The following is a 16,470-nucleotide window of genomic DNA, read 5'->3' as shown; positions in this document are numbered from 1 at the left end:
TGGGTGGGAAAATATACTCTATGGTATATGAATTGGTATAGATAGCAGAGCATGTATTGAAAAGGTGATTTTAATAACCAAAAGGGTTGCACTTGGAAAAATATGATTATAAGCAGATGGAGATAATTGTAGTTTGTTTGTAGGAAAATAATTTAGCTTGGGGAATGTTGAACCATTTAACTCCAATTTTGGAAGTATTTTGTTTATGGGGTGATTGTTTATTGGTTTAGTTACGATTAATGAGATCTTTTCTGTTAGCCACTATCATATTCATCCGGAATTTAAGGCCATAATCACATTCATCCAGAATTGTTAAGGAAAATTACTATTGTGAATTACATGTACTAAAGAATTCATCAATAAGTTACTATGGGAATTTAGGTTTGAAGTTAAATGACAACTGTCATGTGGGAACATTTTCCCCAAGAGGAAGGGATGACCTTTTAGTTTTAGAAGTCTGACGATACATAATATGGTGAAGGAGACAACTTAGGGTAATTTAGATTGAAAAACTTAGTGAAAACTAACCCTCATTTGACCAGATTAAACAAAAAAAGACTTTTCTAATAAATGTCAGAGAGAAAAACTAACCCTCTCTTTTGACCAGATGAAAAAATAGATGTTTCTAATAGATGTCAATGGCATAAGTTCTGATTCCTAGTCTTGATACAGTGTACATTATTATATAGAACCTCAATGATTAACAATTGTTTAGAAAACCAAACACCGGGCTATGTAGAGGCTTTTACGATTTAAGTTTAGACAAATCTTGTGACGTCTTTGTGTAGTTGTCCTTGTTTTTATCGTACACCAAAAAACATACTAATAACAATCGGCCTTAAGGTTAACCCGACATGAAGAAAGTCAAGCATTTCTGCTTGAAGACAATTTGCTCCTGGCAAAGTACAGTATTCTTCAAAACACCCCGGATATGAAAAAAAAAAGGTCCTCCTCCATATCTGTAGACTATGGCCTAAGTTAATTAGTCCTGTAATAATGACAATGTTGAACTAACCACCTTATTTTCCTCCACTTTTTTTCTCTCCCTTTACGTAGCTCTGCTCTCATCGTCGGACAAGAAGAGCTCGAAAAATATCAGTCTTGCTCGCAGGATAAAATCCCTCTGGAGTATAGGTACTTAATCATGCATGACTTCGTAGAAGAGCTATTCTAAATAAAAATGCTGACTACATTTTATTTTAAAGGCTTATTCTTAAGCACGATTTACTTTGCATTGCCTCTTGGTCTGCACATTTGTAGCAAAGCTTATCATGGTGTTATCAGTGCACACTTACATAATAGCGGTCTGTATAACTTGGGGCAATTTTCAGAGCAGCAAGTTATACCGGTGTTAGTAGGACAGTCCATGATGTGTTCAGTTGCAAATGATAAAGAGCTTTATTGATTAGATAGTTAATTTGCTTTCTTTATTAAATCATATTCATTCATTCCTTGCATCTATTGTATCTGTGGTAGTTTTTGTTGCTTGTACTTAAATTAAGTAGTCAAAGCTGCTGTGTATTATACCTTAAGAGTATGTACTGTGTTTGTATGGGAAAATTTACCACACTCCCTGTAGTAGTCTAGTTTAACAATCATGTTGTATTCAAGATTTTTCAAATAACTTTATATTTATTTTTTCATTTCATGTGGCAGCTTTTACTATACATGTACATCAATTATGGCATTGCTGTTACATTTCTTGGGCATCCATGAAAGACTATTTTCAATCCATTTAACTGGATGTTAGTTTTAATTACTCACTTGTACACTCCATTCACATACATTTTATAGATGTTGACTCTTGCATGGACATTTAATACTACACATATAAAAAAATGCACACATGTACATTGTAGATACAATGTTTGTTTTCACTATTAACATGCGTGGACTTGAAATATACATAAATGCATTAATCTGGTTTTTAAAAAAACAGCTCTTAAAATGGTTGAGAGCAGAAGTTTCCCATTTTATTCTTAAGGTGGCTGGTACCTTTCAATATTATTCTCCCCAATGTGATCCTAAAAGGTCATTTAATCCTTCATTTTGAAAGTGCTTAAAATGCCGTTACTGCTTTCACTTAAAATATGCATAAAGAAGTGATTGGTTTCTTCAGGAAATGCTTTGTGATTTCAAAAATCTCCTTTTCTAAACCCATAGCTTTTTTCTTTTTATCAAGTACCAGCTTAGGAAATTTTTCTTCAGTGTTAGCTTCCCATTTGAATGGTATTCCCTTTTGCTTTCCCCTTCTAAAAGAATCTCTTCACATTTCACTTTCCCTTTAAAGCACATTTCTTAAAATCTAGCTTTACTATCTAAAGCACATTTCCTAAGATTTACTTTACAATACTGTCTTACCTATCTGATAAATTACTTATCTAAGTTAAGTGCTTCAGTATCCTGTAACTTTCTCATATGTCAAATATTTCCATGAAGTGTCTAATATATTAAAATTTCCTTTATTATTTTGAACTTATGGTGATCTTGAATCCATTTTTTTTTTTTTTTTTGTATTTGTGAACATTTTTTCATTGTTCTTTCCTTTTAGATGATGAGTGCGAAGGAGACACAGAGGCTGCCAGTGGAGGCGGCGGAGGTGCTGAAGCTAAGGATGGAAGTGATCTTTACATGCGACTTGGTCTCCTCCTTGGCGAAGGTGCAGCGCCTCCGTCTTCAGCGGCACGTCAGCCTCGAGCTGCCTCTTCTCATACATCTTTCAGTTCCCTCTCTGCTTCGTCAGAGGTCAACACAACTGCTTCAAATAATACAAGTCCAGTTTCTACCTTGAATGGTAAGGCACATCATATTGGTATTTTTAAAAGAGTATAAATTTCATAGCTTTCTACTGTAAATTGTGAGCAGAGCTAAATCCCTAAAATTGTAGTACAGTACTGCACTGCACTGTCAGGAAAAGTATAATTTCTATACAAAGGACTGCTAAGAGTTTGTTACTGTTTTCTTGTGCCATTTTTTTTTTCTTGTAATTTCTACCCTAAATACATTTCATAGATTTTAAAAATAGCCATCCTTTGTTATTTAAAATACAGTATTATCTATTCAATACTTAGCATCTTATTTAGAAGCTCACTAATTGTAAGCAGCTAAATTTCAATGAGGTAAAAAAGTACACATTTGCTAAATATGGACTTCTTCTATACTGTACTAATACCAATTGCTTGCTACACAATATCTTTTAATATTACCTTATTATCTTTTATGTAAGAAGACTTTAATATCTCGCAGTACTGTACTGTAATTTTCTTTATTATCTCCAGCCACTCAACCCTTTCCCAATGAATATTTGATATACAGTAAGATGCTTTTTGTGTCACTGAATATCTTTCTTTTCATAATGTAGATGCATAGCTTTTGTTTTTATCACTTTTTATAGTGCAGGTGCATAGCTTGTTTTGCCGGAGTCAGTTGTTTATTTCATGTTACTGCGTTAATTTTCATGTGTGTAAGACCTTTTTATGGAAATTATAAAACAGGTCATTCATAAAGAAAGATGCCTGGTTCAAGAGTTAGAGAAATTATATAATTTTGAGAAAAGAGGGAATTTGATCATATTGTATTTGATAATTAAATTTGTACCTTAGTCTTCTCTCCCCTTTTACAAAAAAGGAACAATGCATTTTACTGATTTTAACTAACCAGAAACAAGTACAGTAATAGTAAATGAGTTTCAAATGCAATTACTACCATTTATAACCAAACAGTACTTGGTCTATGCCAAGTAAAACCTTTATGCTTGAGACTTTCACAGCATGAACCTATTCCAACAGGCTCCTCTGAGGCTGATCTAAGACTCCCGGGTGCTCGAGACCCATCAGTGGAAAGCATGAATTCACTCATGTCTCATGGTGCTGGCTCTTCTAATGCTTCAGCCTCCCCCACTACTACTCCTCGCCGGCACTCAGTCACAAGTAAGTATCGTTTGCGTCCGTATATTGTGTGCTTGCTGTTTGTTTTCCTTTGATTTTGCTATGTAGACAAATTTTTGTTTCAGTGTGAAATTCCTTTTGAATTTGTTGGATTTATTCTTAGGTTTGTATGCAGTGCCTTCTTTGACAAGGAGATGAAGCATTCAGTACTAAACCGGGGTTTTATTATTTTTATCATTATATTTTATAAGGTACTGCACCTACATTGATTGTCAGTACTGAATATTTAGAGCCTTAGGGATCATTTTTTAAAAACAGTACTTGAATGCTATTGCTTTATCTCCTCCAAGGAATTTTTGCCTGAACTATCAAATGCTTTGTGTTGATACGCATAAAACTACATGCTGTGTTCTCCATTAACGTGATGTAAAATATTGATACTGTACTTCAGATTTAATCATGTCAAATATAATCTTAAACAGCTTTGTTACTGCACAGAAATGATATGGATAGACCCTAAAATGCATTGGAGCTCTACATGTACTTATTTAATCCAATTAACGATACATAACAATGAATTGCTTAGCTATTGGCTACACTGACTAATTAACAAATTTGTCAAGATATCCTTACTATACAGTTAAACCAGTACACTCAAGAACAAGCTATGTGGTTTAGTTGCTCAGACATTCAAAACTGATCACAAACCAAAAAATTTGTAGTTCACTCTTTTATGTTCTGGCACATGTGAAGAGTTCAGAACTGACCGTGCAGTGTTGAAATATTGGAAACAAATAAATTCCTGTACAATATAGTAGTCATGAAATGTGTAAAATAAGTTTAAAGTTCTAAAACTTTAGTACAGTATAATTATAAATACGGTAAACCTTTCTATCACAAAATATACAGTATATATGGCCTTATTTTACATAACCTTATGCTACCGAGCTTTTTGTACATGCCTCAAGCTCTATAATGTCTATTGCATTATCCTTTCTCTGTTTCTGCTTTATTTTTTCTTGAACCTGGACAATGCCTAACATTCTGGAGTATTTTCTAAAACTTCTCTAAACTGTAACTTACTTAGTACTATAAATAAAAAGATACTACTGCATTTTCATTAAAGAAAAATTCTTTGTACCCAATACTAGGTGTCGACTCATTCAGGCATTTGATTCAAGCTGTAAATAAGGGACTGTCGGTTGAATTTTATTCTTGGGTCTTTTTTGAAAAAGTTATTGAAAGGCATTTGGTGAGCCACCCTAGTTAAAATTTAATAAAGAATTAAAATGGAAAAGATACACTTGAATATTGTATCTAATATCACCAATCTATCATGCTGAACATGTAAAGAGAAAGAATGATGCATTTTTGTGTGAATTTGCCCTGTAATTTAAGCTTGTTTTGATGGTATGTTGTTTGAGACTAACTTTTATGCATGTGGTGTTAGCATCACAGCCTGGCCAAGTGGAGGAACTGAGTCTGTTTGGAAGACGACGGTCCTCTGTTCGACGCTCAGCTCGGAATGCGCACGTGAAAGGCCCGATAGATCCCAAAGGTAGGTTTCTACGGAAGTCTTGTACAGAAAAGAATATCTAATTACATGATTTTGTATTATAGAATTTTGTTACTTTTCAATATTGCACAGAAGAAATTTTTTAGTGATGTGGTAATAGTTATTTGATCAACAAATAGTGACATAGGCAAATGTATTAATACCAGTTAACTTTAAGTACTGACTGTGCTGATTTTATTTTGTCAGTAAGATAGGAATTCATCTTTATACAAGTTACTTAAAACTTATTGTACAGTACTGTGTACAGCAGTTTTCACTAAGTGACCCCTTGAAATTTTTCCAGTGCGGTTTGCCAGTTACCGAGGCGCCCAGCTGAGCTTACGACCGTTGTTCTTTGAAGTACCACAGCAAGACCCAGATCCTCTCTTTGTTGGCCGTGCCTGGCTTTATCGTGAGATTGAAGCTCACATTACCTCTGAAGCTCCTACAAATCGTGGTATAATTATCACAGGAAATGTAGGAGCTGGTAAAACTGCAGCTATTTTGCAAATGGTAGAGTACAGCTGCTTTGGCCGGAAGAGAGATGAATCCATATATCAAGGTAGAGTAGTTATATTTTTATTTTTTTCAGGGAAATGTTTTTGTACTTATATTGAATGACCAATGTACTAAGATTATTTACTTTGATGGATTACCTTTGGGATAAACTGTTTTTGGAAAATAGATTATTTAAATGTGTTCTTGAAGGATATATTTCTCTTAATAGTATATAAAGGATGAACACATGATTTATGGAAATGTGTATGCGAAATATCCCCAGGATTAAACAATGCCAAAATTTTTGACATTCCCTCTACTGTAAAACATGTTATGTTTTTAGCTAATACTGTCCTTCATGTTTTCCCAGATCAGTTATTAATACCTTTATGTATATGTTTTCAGACCCATACAGTCGCATCAGCTTGATTCCGGAAGGTGTCAAATCCCTATCTTCTAGAGTTGTAGCCTACCATTTCTGTCAGGCTGAGAATTCAATCACTTGTCTGGTTCCTGATTTTGTGCACTCCATCGCAGCACAACTATGTCAAGCACCACAGCTCCATGCATATCGTGATCTACTCTTGGCTGAGCCCCAGACTCAAGCACTACTAGCACTTCCAGCTTGCATTAGTGATCCATCATTGGCCATGGTAAAAGGCATACTAGAACCTCTGCACAATCTCAGACGTCTAGGAAAAATTGGGGCAGATCCATTACTTATTGTAGTAGACGGGCTCTGTGAGGCAGAGTATCATCGCCCAGATCATGCTGACACACTTGCATCCTTTTTAGCTCGCCATGCTGTAAAATTACCTGCTTTCATCAAGCTTGTGGTGAGCGTCCGAACACAGCTATCAGATTTGACACAACTGTTGCCTTTCCACCACATATCCCTCGACCCAGATCAGCGTGCAGATCCTGCTGCAGATATGGCAACAAGAGATCTTTGTGATTACGTAGGTTTCCGTTGCATGCATTCCCCCACCATAAGATCAAATATCACGGTAACCCAAGGGAAGATTGAAGGCGGTTCCTCTCAGCATCGCTTCACCCAACACGTCGTTGCCCAGAGCAGAGGCTCGATGCTGTTTATCAAGCTCATTCTAGATCTCATTGAAAGAGGTCACCTTGTCATGAAATCAGGATCTTTCAAAGTTCTACCTCAGTCATTAAATGAGATCTTCCTTTTGCTTTTCAACTTGAGGTTCCCAAGTGTTCGAAGTTTTGAAAAAGTTGAGCCAATTTTAAATGTGGTCTTAGCATCTCTAAATCCTCTCACTTTACCTGATATTTATCACTCGGTTAATGCAGGTCTCCTCTATAAATTTCTTTCTTGGGATGAATTCCTCAGTTGTTTCAAGATCCTAAATTCCTTTTTGGTCAAGAGATTGGATGATACCTACATGCTTTTCCATCCTGCACTGCGAGAATGGCTTGCACGACGTGCTGAAGGGGAATCAGCCAAATTTGTTTGTGACATAAGGGGTGGTCATGCAAATTTAGCTTTAAGGATGTCTAGATTGGAGTGGCCTCTGGATGCTGAAGCCTCTTTGGAACTTGGTCATCACATTTTGAAGGCTCACGTCTACAAGAACATGGCCCGTGCCCTTCCACTGTCACCACGTGATCTTCAAGCACTCTGGCTTGCCCAGTCATCTCATAATGTATCGCAGGCACTAGCATGTACACGGAACTTATACAGCCCCAATACCAAGGTAAGCCCATTTTTTATTGCAGTTGAAAATCTGTTGCTCAATATAGTACTGTATAAGGTTTTTATAAAATCTTTAAACATTACAAGAATAGGTTAATTTGGTTAAATTTCGTTGCAATACGCTTCATTTATATTTAGAGGCTTAAATGCCTATATTTTCCAGTAATGACTTTTGCTTTCATTATTTATACTGAAGAATATATTCTTATCTAGACATTTATTTCAACAGGTCTCGAGGTTGTTACTTCTTGCTGGTGCCTCTCCAGATTATCCTAGCGAACATCTTCACAACTCTCCAATTCTAGGAGTATGTGCCCACCAAGGTCACACAGAGATGGTTGCCCTTCTTATAGAATTTGGTGCCGATGTAAATCAAGCTAACAGTGAGGGGGTAACAGCACTTGGACTCGCTGCTGCACGCGGCCATTGTGATGTGGTGCGATTACTTGTTCAGGCAAACGCATCGCTGACTATGAAGGATAAGCAGAACCAAACACCAATGGTTCAGGCAGCTGCTGCTGGTCATCTGAATGCAGTGGGCTACCTCCTTTCATGCGACTGGCCAGGACCACATGATTTACTCAGAAACCAGGCTCACCAATCTCTTGTTGCTGCTGCTGCTAATGGGCATAGCAATGTAAGTGATCAGGGATTTATGAATTTGGGCCAGAATTATTGTTGATGTTTTGGCTGGTGGTTCAACTTGAATGGTGCTAAATATTTCATACTAGATATGTGAATGTAATTTTAATTTAATTGTGTCATTACTTTTCAGGTGGTTGAATTTTTATTAGACATGGCAGAAGTTAGTGTTGATGGTGAAGATACAATTACAGGCGAGACAGCATTGACTGTTGCTGCTGGAGCAGGTCATACCGCTTTAGTAGCAGCTTTATTAAGAGCTGGAGCCAGTATAACAAGAACAAATTCTAGGGGTGCCTCACCACTCACTTGCGCTGTACGAAATGGCCATTATGAGGTGGCCAAGTTGCTGTTAAGCCAAGGAGTTGTTGTTGAGAGTCCTGATGCTTCTGGCCGAACGCCTCTCATGGTAGCTGCTTCAGAAGGCCACTTAGGCCTCATGGAGCTGTTGATCTCACGAGGTGCATCTATCTCCAGAACAGATAGGGAAGGTCTTACTCCCTTAGGCTGGGCTTGCCTACGGGGTCACGTGCATGCAGTCCAATATTTGGCCGATTGTAATGCAGATCTAAATCATGCCGACAAGACTGGAAGGACACCGCTTGACCTAGCTGCATATCAGGGTGACCCCATTGTTGTACAATTTTTACTTGATAGAGGGTCTCTAGTGGAACATGTTGATATAAATGGAATGAGACCTCTTGACCGTGCTATCAGTGCCCGCAATGCCGCAGCCGTGCAATGTTTCTTGCGACGCGGAGCAAAGCTGGGTCCTGCTACATGGGCAATGGCAGCTGGCAAGCCTAATATTCTGTAAGCATTAATTTTTTAGATGTATTTTAATCTCATTTGATATATTTTTTCTTAAATTCTATATATGTGGTGAGCTACAGGGAAATACACTACATCTAGTATTAAGCTGGCATTTTACAATGATAAACCTTAGAGAATTGAATTAAAAAACTTAAAATTTCAAAGAATGCCCTATACAGTTTATTGGCACTTAACTAGTATTTAAGAAAATAAATATATATTTTTTTTTTATTAGAATAATGCTACTAAACAAACTGCAAGAAGATGGAGTGGCTTTGTGTAGGAAGGGTCGTCTAAAAGAAGCAGCCCACCGGTTCTCTTACGCTTTACGTAAGCTACCTACAGGGGACCAAGGTGAACATACGTCAACCTTCTCTCATCTCCGATTACATCTTACTCTGAATCTCTCACGATGCAAAAGAAAAATGAATGTAAGTTTGTAACTGATCTAAATTTTTGAGTCTTGGTGCTTATAATAATAAACATGAGAATAACCATTTGAACAAAATTAAATATACAGCATTAATTTATTATAATATTCCACAAAGGCTTCCACCATAACTTAAAACGTGAAAATTTTTCATTTTCTATGTAAAATAACCATATTATATATATTGCAGGAGATTGATGAAGCAATACAACTAGCTGATAATGCTTTGAAGATGAAAAGCGACTCATATGAAGCATATTATGCTCGTGCACGGGCAAAGAGAGAAGCAAAGTAAGTATAGTTGTGTTTTATTCAATTATTTTGATAAAAAGTACAGTACATACATACATATACCAAGGCACTTCCCCCAATTTTGGGGGGTAGCCGACATCAACAAATGAAACAAAACAAAAAAGGGAACCACAGGGACTTCTTGTGTGGCATCTCTGTATTATAGAAGGAATTGATGATTTTATTAGGATAAGGAACTATGTGCTTGCCCATTTAAATTAATAGGGAGAGCTTAAGAAGGCTTGGCAAGATCTCCTAAACTAACAAACCAAACTAAGCCACCAAACGTCAGATGGAAACCGGATACCTTGACAAACTTAATGGTGGCCAAGTTGTTGGAGACTGCTTACTCACAAATATGCGGACTTGCCTCAATGCCTTTGTCCAATGCTTGATTTTTCTTTAGGTAAGATCTTACCAGTAGCCTTTCAGCGGTATTTGTCTCAATAGACTGAAGCACAAGGCAGTGGGAGCACTTTCCTAGTTAGTAAATCAATTTAGATGGTGTGTCAGGGTATGTAGTGCTTAATGGAGTTTTTTTCCCTTAAAGTTGGAAAATTGATTCAAATAATAAATAGTACCAGTATCTGACCATGAGTCTTCCAGTAAGAATCAATTAAAAGTGAGTATGCAAATGAGATATTACCAAAGGAACCACATCTCCTGACATCCCTCTAGAATTTGGGAAAAAATCGTTGATAGCCTTTGTCAAAAGAATTAAAAGATATTTCATTGTAGAATGAAGTTCCAGAAGGTTAATAACTGCATCAGTAACTAAAAAAAATCTCCCTTACTAAGGGATGATTAATATTTTCTTGTTAAATACAAACTGACTTTATGCCTGTTCTTGGTATTCATGTTAAAAGACCAATTGGATATGAGAAATAGAAGGTTCTCCCCATTGAAACTGTCGTACCAAAATAAGAGCTTCAATATTGGAAAGATCAACAGCTCCAGTAAATTGAGGATTTATTATCAAGGGCAACAGGACAGGGTTTCAATATATCCTAGAATTATCTACTTCCAGATAGGGGACTTAAATTAAGATACAGGCCATTGAAAGTAATCTCAAGCCGTTGAAAGTAATCGTTTCGTATATCGGTAAAACTATTTTGAATGGCTGTGAGTGCTGGCTACTGTATAACAATAAACTAATTATTCTTTAAGAAGGGAATATGTAGAATTAATGTAAAATGGATGGTCACCTATGAATTTTTATGCAGTATTATTACCTTTGCTTGCAAATGGATTTTTTATGATTTGACATTTTAATTCAGTCCACAATGAAGGTTATGTAAAAGTTTCTTGATAAAACTACACCATTACAACACGATATTAATCACATTTTGGGGATAGTCCGATAGTCAAATGGTAGCCCACTTAAGAGAAAAAGAATTTGAAAGATAAATTAATAACATTCTCATCCATTTCTATATGCAACAATAGACGTAAATTGCAGTAATATATATTGGAAAAGAAGTTCATTGTACTAAATCTCAAATATTAAGATATTTTTTATATTCAACTTTTAACACTATACTTTACTACAAAAAATATTAAACTTGGTACTATATTTGGATAAAAGTACAGTGTATCATAACAAATACAATTTGCAGCAAGCTATCCAAGATAATCATAGTCCTTTTCAAGATATTCTAGGGATAATAAAGATATAAAGGACAATTACTGTACCGGTTAATAAAAACTTCTAATTTACCTTCCAGGCGCTTACAAGACGCTCTTGAAGACGTGAATGAAGCTGTAAGGTTAGCCCCTCAAACAAGAGATGTACGTCGCGTCCTCATCAAAATCCGTGACGAAATGCAATCGGAGCTGGACTCCTGCGCTTCTGCGGACCTTGCACAACTTCGCCAACTAGCAGCTTCAGTCGACACATTATCTGAAGCCGACCTCCCTATGACATCAAGCATCTTATCAGAATCTGGATACTCTTCAAATATTTAAAGCAAGGCTCAAACAAGACTGTTATAGACTCCAAATCATTTAGTTATAAAAAGAAAAAAAGGAAAAAAAAAATATTTTTTACATGTTTTAGTTAACCTGGAGTCTTAAGCTTTAAAAGAAGCATAACAGTAGGAGTTCTTTTAAAAACGATGTAGGTTATAAGAAAGTTCTGAATGAGTTAGCACAGAAGTCACCCCCTGTGCATCTAAAGCCAAGATGTATCCAGACACGACTTTCCGGATTTATCTTGTTTCCACTCTGTACTTGGAGATAATAACCATAATAATTCCATTCAAGAATTCCACTTGATTTGAGACTTACCCATAAGCTACCATGAGCCTTCTGAGAGAAGAGAGAAAATGCTATTTTGTCTTATGTCACTTTACTCCTGTCTAGCGTTGATCATGCCATGTGTGTGGAAAACCCCTTTTGATACGTTCTTGTGGTGTTTACTTGTGATGAACGTCTTCGTGTTTCACAACCTGCTGCATGCTGAATTTTTTTTACTATATATATTTATATATATAGCAAGTATTTATTTTGCTACTGACAAATTAGAATTTAAGGCAATCTCAAAAGGCTCATGTTATGGACTTGTTTATTCCTGATTGCGACTGTATATCCACACTCATGGTGATCCTACAATCTCTGACTGGCTGGGTAAGCTTGCCAACTAAGACTGGCCTTAACAAGCTGGCTGAGACTCACCTGATGTTGACCTCTTGATTTGGACTCTTGTAAAAATTTCTTTTGGCGGCCAGAGCTTTAGCTTCTTGCAAATGATTTTTTCCCAATTTGGCTCTTTCTCTGGCCCCATGTAATTGAGATGATGTCTCTAGCATTCTTGATCCTAAGGTAGTGCTTCGGTAAGGTTGTTTCTCCTACCAGGGAGTACCCTTCTACACGGAGCGTTACTGGAGGGTCGATTCCTAGAGCCCATCGGTGTTAAGGAGAGTGGCTAGACCAGCATTTAGACCCAATCAGCCCACTAACCATCTGTAGAAGGTGTGCTGACTGTTAGCTCAGTGTTGCTAAGGATTTTTTTAATATCAAATATCAATACAGTATCTGAATGAAATAAATTAGTAACTTTACAAAAGTAAATGGCTTTTTGGCTAATAAAATAAAAATCCTTGGCTGCATTGCATTTTCCTGCATGCCTAATTTACAGCTCTAACATCAGTACTGTACACTGTCATTAGTCATCATGTGATAGATCGGTGCTTGTGATGTTAGAAAATTAAAAAAAAAAGCAAATATAAAAAGTGTGGTTATACCTGGATCCGAATGAATGACGGGAGTATGCCTGTTAAAATTCCTGCCTGAATGATGTGAATAATTGGGTATGCCTGGGGATGATTGTGTTAACTACCGGCCTGCTTGTGGTATGTTTATATTTATCCCCAATGTATTACCGAGACACTTGTGATATCTTATTGAGACCTACTGAATCTCCTGGATGTCATGACTTGCTCATGTATTAGGGAGGCAGGGCATGGATGACCCACACTTTACCAGTTAGTAAGCGTATCATCTGTTTAGTGTTAATCATCCTCATATCAAAGCTTAATCTATGTGTTTAAAAGTGACCTTCCCCAAGTGCCCTTAACAGCTTTCCCAATCTATCCTTGTTAGTGTATCCTCCTAACAAAATTGGTCTTCAGTTTTCTGCGAACATATCCTGCCTCTCTACATTTCCCCCCTCGGAGTGTTAACTTGTAATTGTCACTTTTTGTATCAGTCTGGTGAGGTTAGGCCATGGACAACAGAAACCCTAAGATGCATTTGGCTTCAAGACAATTAGGGGCATCAGCAGTATTGTGGTTGAAAAGAGCCTGCATCCCGACTGGTTTCTGTAAATCCTTGACTAATCTCATCGATTCAAAAGTAACATTGGCTATAATTTAAAACAATAATTGGCACTTCTTAAATTGGCATCCACTATCACACACTCCGCAATAGTCTAAACTGGGTATATCAATAATGGCATGACCCCAAAATATTTACAAAAATACAGGTAGACCTCTTTATATTTCAAAGAGGGCTTTTCTGATTGTACAGAGACTATTCCTATATGGAGGAATATAGGAAATCAGTATAGTTTTTAAGTACTACACAGTACTGTGTAGCATTGACACATGGGCTACCCATGTGTCTTTAGGGGTCATTAACATAGGTTTACTGAGTGAATTTTCTCTAAATTCTCATTGTACAGTAACCTTAAGCTAAAATGGCATAGGGGTGAAGAATGTGCATACACTGTGTGAATGACGCCTAAGGCGTAAGTTGCTAGTCATTTTTAATAGAATTAAGAGTGATGGTGACGACAGGTTCATGAAGTAGCAATGCAATTTTTTATACATACATATATATATAGAGAATTATATGAAAATGAATAAAAACATTTACTCAAGATTATAAAGGAAACAAAGCTCTTCTGCTTCCTTTTATTAGTTTTACATTATGATTAATATTTTAACAAATCTGCTACAATGACTTGTCTAAGAATCGCAATATGTTATGCAGAACTCACTGATAAGTGAAATATGGACTTGATCTCTTTATTACTATTATATTCCTGATCATTGTGCTGCCAAAATTTTTTTTTATATATTGTAATATGTGCTGTATATGTAACTTGAATGGTCTGCTATGCATTAAATAAATATGTCAAGGTAATTTTTTTTCATTTCATTTGAACCCTAAGTGACTTTCAGCTACAACTATGTTAACCAATAATTTTCAAGTCACTGAAATCAAAACTAAGACCTTTAAAGGATTGGCCATTATAAGCGTAATCCTTTTGCTAAATTAATTACTTATTTACAGATATGGTATACACTGGCAATAACTGACAAAACAGTAATCATGTTTTGAACTTAAAAAGTGAAATAAATTTTGATAAAAAATTTCAGTCAACTCTTATAAAATAAAAATTGTCTGCTACAATACTACATATTAGATACTACAGGTATAACTTTTAAATTGATTAACAACCTGCTGTGAGCATGAGCGACTATCCCAGCCTATCTCTTGTCAAACACACTTCATAATTTACCTTCGGTTCGGGAGACATGAGGGGTGGTCAAGGTTGAAGTTTAACTTTTAAAAGGGCCCTGGTTTGTATAACTGAAAAATACAAATTATACTTTTAAAATTTTTAATTTGTTCATCAGCGTAAACAAACATTTTGCCATTCAAAATAAACTCACTAGAGAGTTATTGGGTCCATTGACTGGCCAGTCAGTACTACACTGGATCCTTCTCATTTTCTCTTTGCCTTCACGTACACTGAATAGTCTGGCCTATTCTTTACATATTCTCCTCTTCCCTCATACATTTGACAACACTGAGATTACCAAACAATTCTTTGGTCAAGGGGTTAACTACTACTGTACACTATAGTTGTTCAGTAACTACTTCCCTCTTGGTAAGGGTAGAAGAGACTTTAGCTATGTTAAGCAGCTTCTAGGACAGTGGTTCTCAAACTATGGGTTGCGACCCAAAGTTGGGTCGCGAGATCAATTTTGATGGGTCGCAGGGACACAGGAACATTATCATGCTTTCAGTGTTTCAGTGTATTTCAGTTGCTTAATTGAATTATTCTTCTTTAACCACAAATTACTGTTCGTTTAATTTTGTGAAAAGGAAAAGCAGTGCCATAAATCCCACTAGTTTAGTTTTGGGAATGAAAAGCTGTACACATTATTTTTTTTCCAAAATAAAGTGTATATATCATTGCATGTTTTCTTTCTCTTTACTTTACTCTGGGTCGCGAAGGAATGAAATGTTTCAAATAGGGTCGCTCATGAAAAAGTTTGAGAACCACTGTTCTAGGAGGACACTCCAAAATCAAACCATTGTTCTCCAGTCTTGGGTAGTGCTATAGCCTCTATACCATGGCCTTCCACTGTCTTGGGGGTAGAGTTCTCTTGTTTGAGGGCACACACTGGCACACTTCTATCTTATTTCTTTTCCTCTCGTTTTTTAAGTTTTTATAGTTTATATATTAGATTTATTTCATTGTTAATTACTGTACTTCTCTTGTAATTTATTTCCTTATTTCCTTTCCTCACAGGGCTACTTTCCCAGTTGGAGCCCTTAAGCTTATAGCATCCTGCTTTTCCAACTAGGGTTGAAGCTTAGCAAGTAATAATAACAATATTGGAGGGAGTAATTGCCCTACAACTGAACTGGTTGGTTCTTGCTCTTACCTAGAATATGTCCACCTCCATCATCTCGTATGGGACCGAGGGGAACAGCTTCATCAACCAGCTATCAGTCCATCATAGGAATGAGTAGGCTGATGGGACCGGACAGTACATTGTACGTACCAGGTTTAAGGTTTAAAGGCCACTCATGAATAGCAGAGGCAAGGGACAGAGACGTTGCCCTAGCAATAGCAAACAGGACAAAGCCCTAGAGACTGACCATATATACATATGATCAGCACCCAAGCTAGAACCAGGGAGGGCCAAGCAATGGCTGATTATGATTTGGCAAATAGACTTATTTGTACAGATTTTGGAAATGCATGAACACCGTGATGCAACGTTCACTCGGCACTGGTGTTATAGGTCAGATATGCACCTAAATGGAACAGTGTGTTAATCATCGTTGTGATTTGCACTCGAGGGTAAATGTACACATGCACCCGATGCACAGGAAAGTT

The 16,470-nt window shown here is 36.6% G+C and overlaps 1 protein-coding gene and 1 long non-coding RNA gene across 8 annotated transcripts in view; one reads left to right on the top strand and one right to left on the bottom strand.

The window, feature by feature from the left end:
* The window catches only part of rols (rolling pebbles), a 482,684-nt gene extending 468,207 nt beyond the window's left edge, over positions 1-14,477 (top strand). For 3 of the 7 annotated variants that reach the window (XM_068391169.1, XM_068391164.1, XM_068391166.1), the window contains 11 exons: positions 1,057-1,134; positions 2,552-2,794; positions 3,789-3,929; positions 5,338-5,445; positions 5,747-6,004; positions 6,346-7,658; positions 7,887-8,294; positions 8,433-9,112; positions 9,348-9,543; positions 9,733-9,833; positions 11,558-14,477. In XM_068391169.1, the coding sequence (XP_068247270.1) occupies positions 1,057-1,134; positions 2,552-2,794; positions 3,789-3,929; positions 5,338-5,445; positions 5,747-6,004; positions 6,346-7,658; positions 7,887-8,294; positions 8,433-9,112; positions 9,348-9,543; positions 9,733-9,833; positions 11,558-11,798 (3,767 nt within the window). In that variant the 3' untranslated portion in view covers positions 11,799-14,477. The remainder of the gene's footprint in view (positions 1-1,056; positions 1,135-2,551; positions 2,795-3,788; positions 3,930-5,337; positions 5,446-5,746; positions 6,005-6,345; positions 7,659-7,886; positions 8,295-8,432; positions 9,113-9,347; positions 9,544-9,732; positions 9,834-11,557) is intronic. The other 4 variants (XM_068391170.1, XM_068391168.1, XM_068391165.1 and 1 more) reach the window with 2 other exon arrangements.
* The window catches only part of LOC137656838 (uncharacterized), a 28,012-nt gene continuing 24,199 nt past the window's right edge, over positions 12,658-16,470 (bottom strand). The window contains exon 3 of the long non-coding RNA XR_011047025.1: positions 12,658-12,794. This is a non-coding gene — a long non-coding RNA (uncharacterized lncRNA). The remainder of the gene's footprint in view (positions 12,795-16,470) is intronic.

The sequence above is a fragment of the Palaemon carinicauda genome, chromosome 17 (assembly GCF_036898095.1).
Source record: "Palaemon carinicauda isolate YSFRI2023 chromosome 17, ASM3689809v2, whole genome shotgun sequence".
NCBI classification, from domain to species: domain Eukaryota; kingdom Metazoa; phylum Arthropoda; class Malacostraca; order Decapoda; family Palaemonidae; genus Palaemon; species Palaemon carinicauda.
The sequence above is the reverse complement of the archived record's forward strand: the minus strand, read 5'-3'. Positions and strand labels throughout refer to the sequence as shown.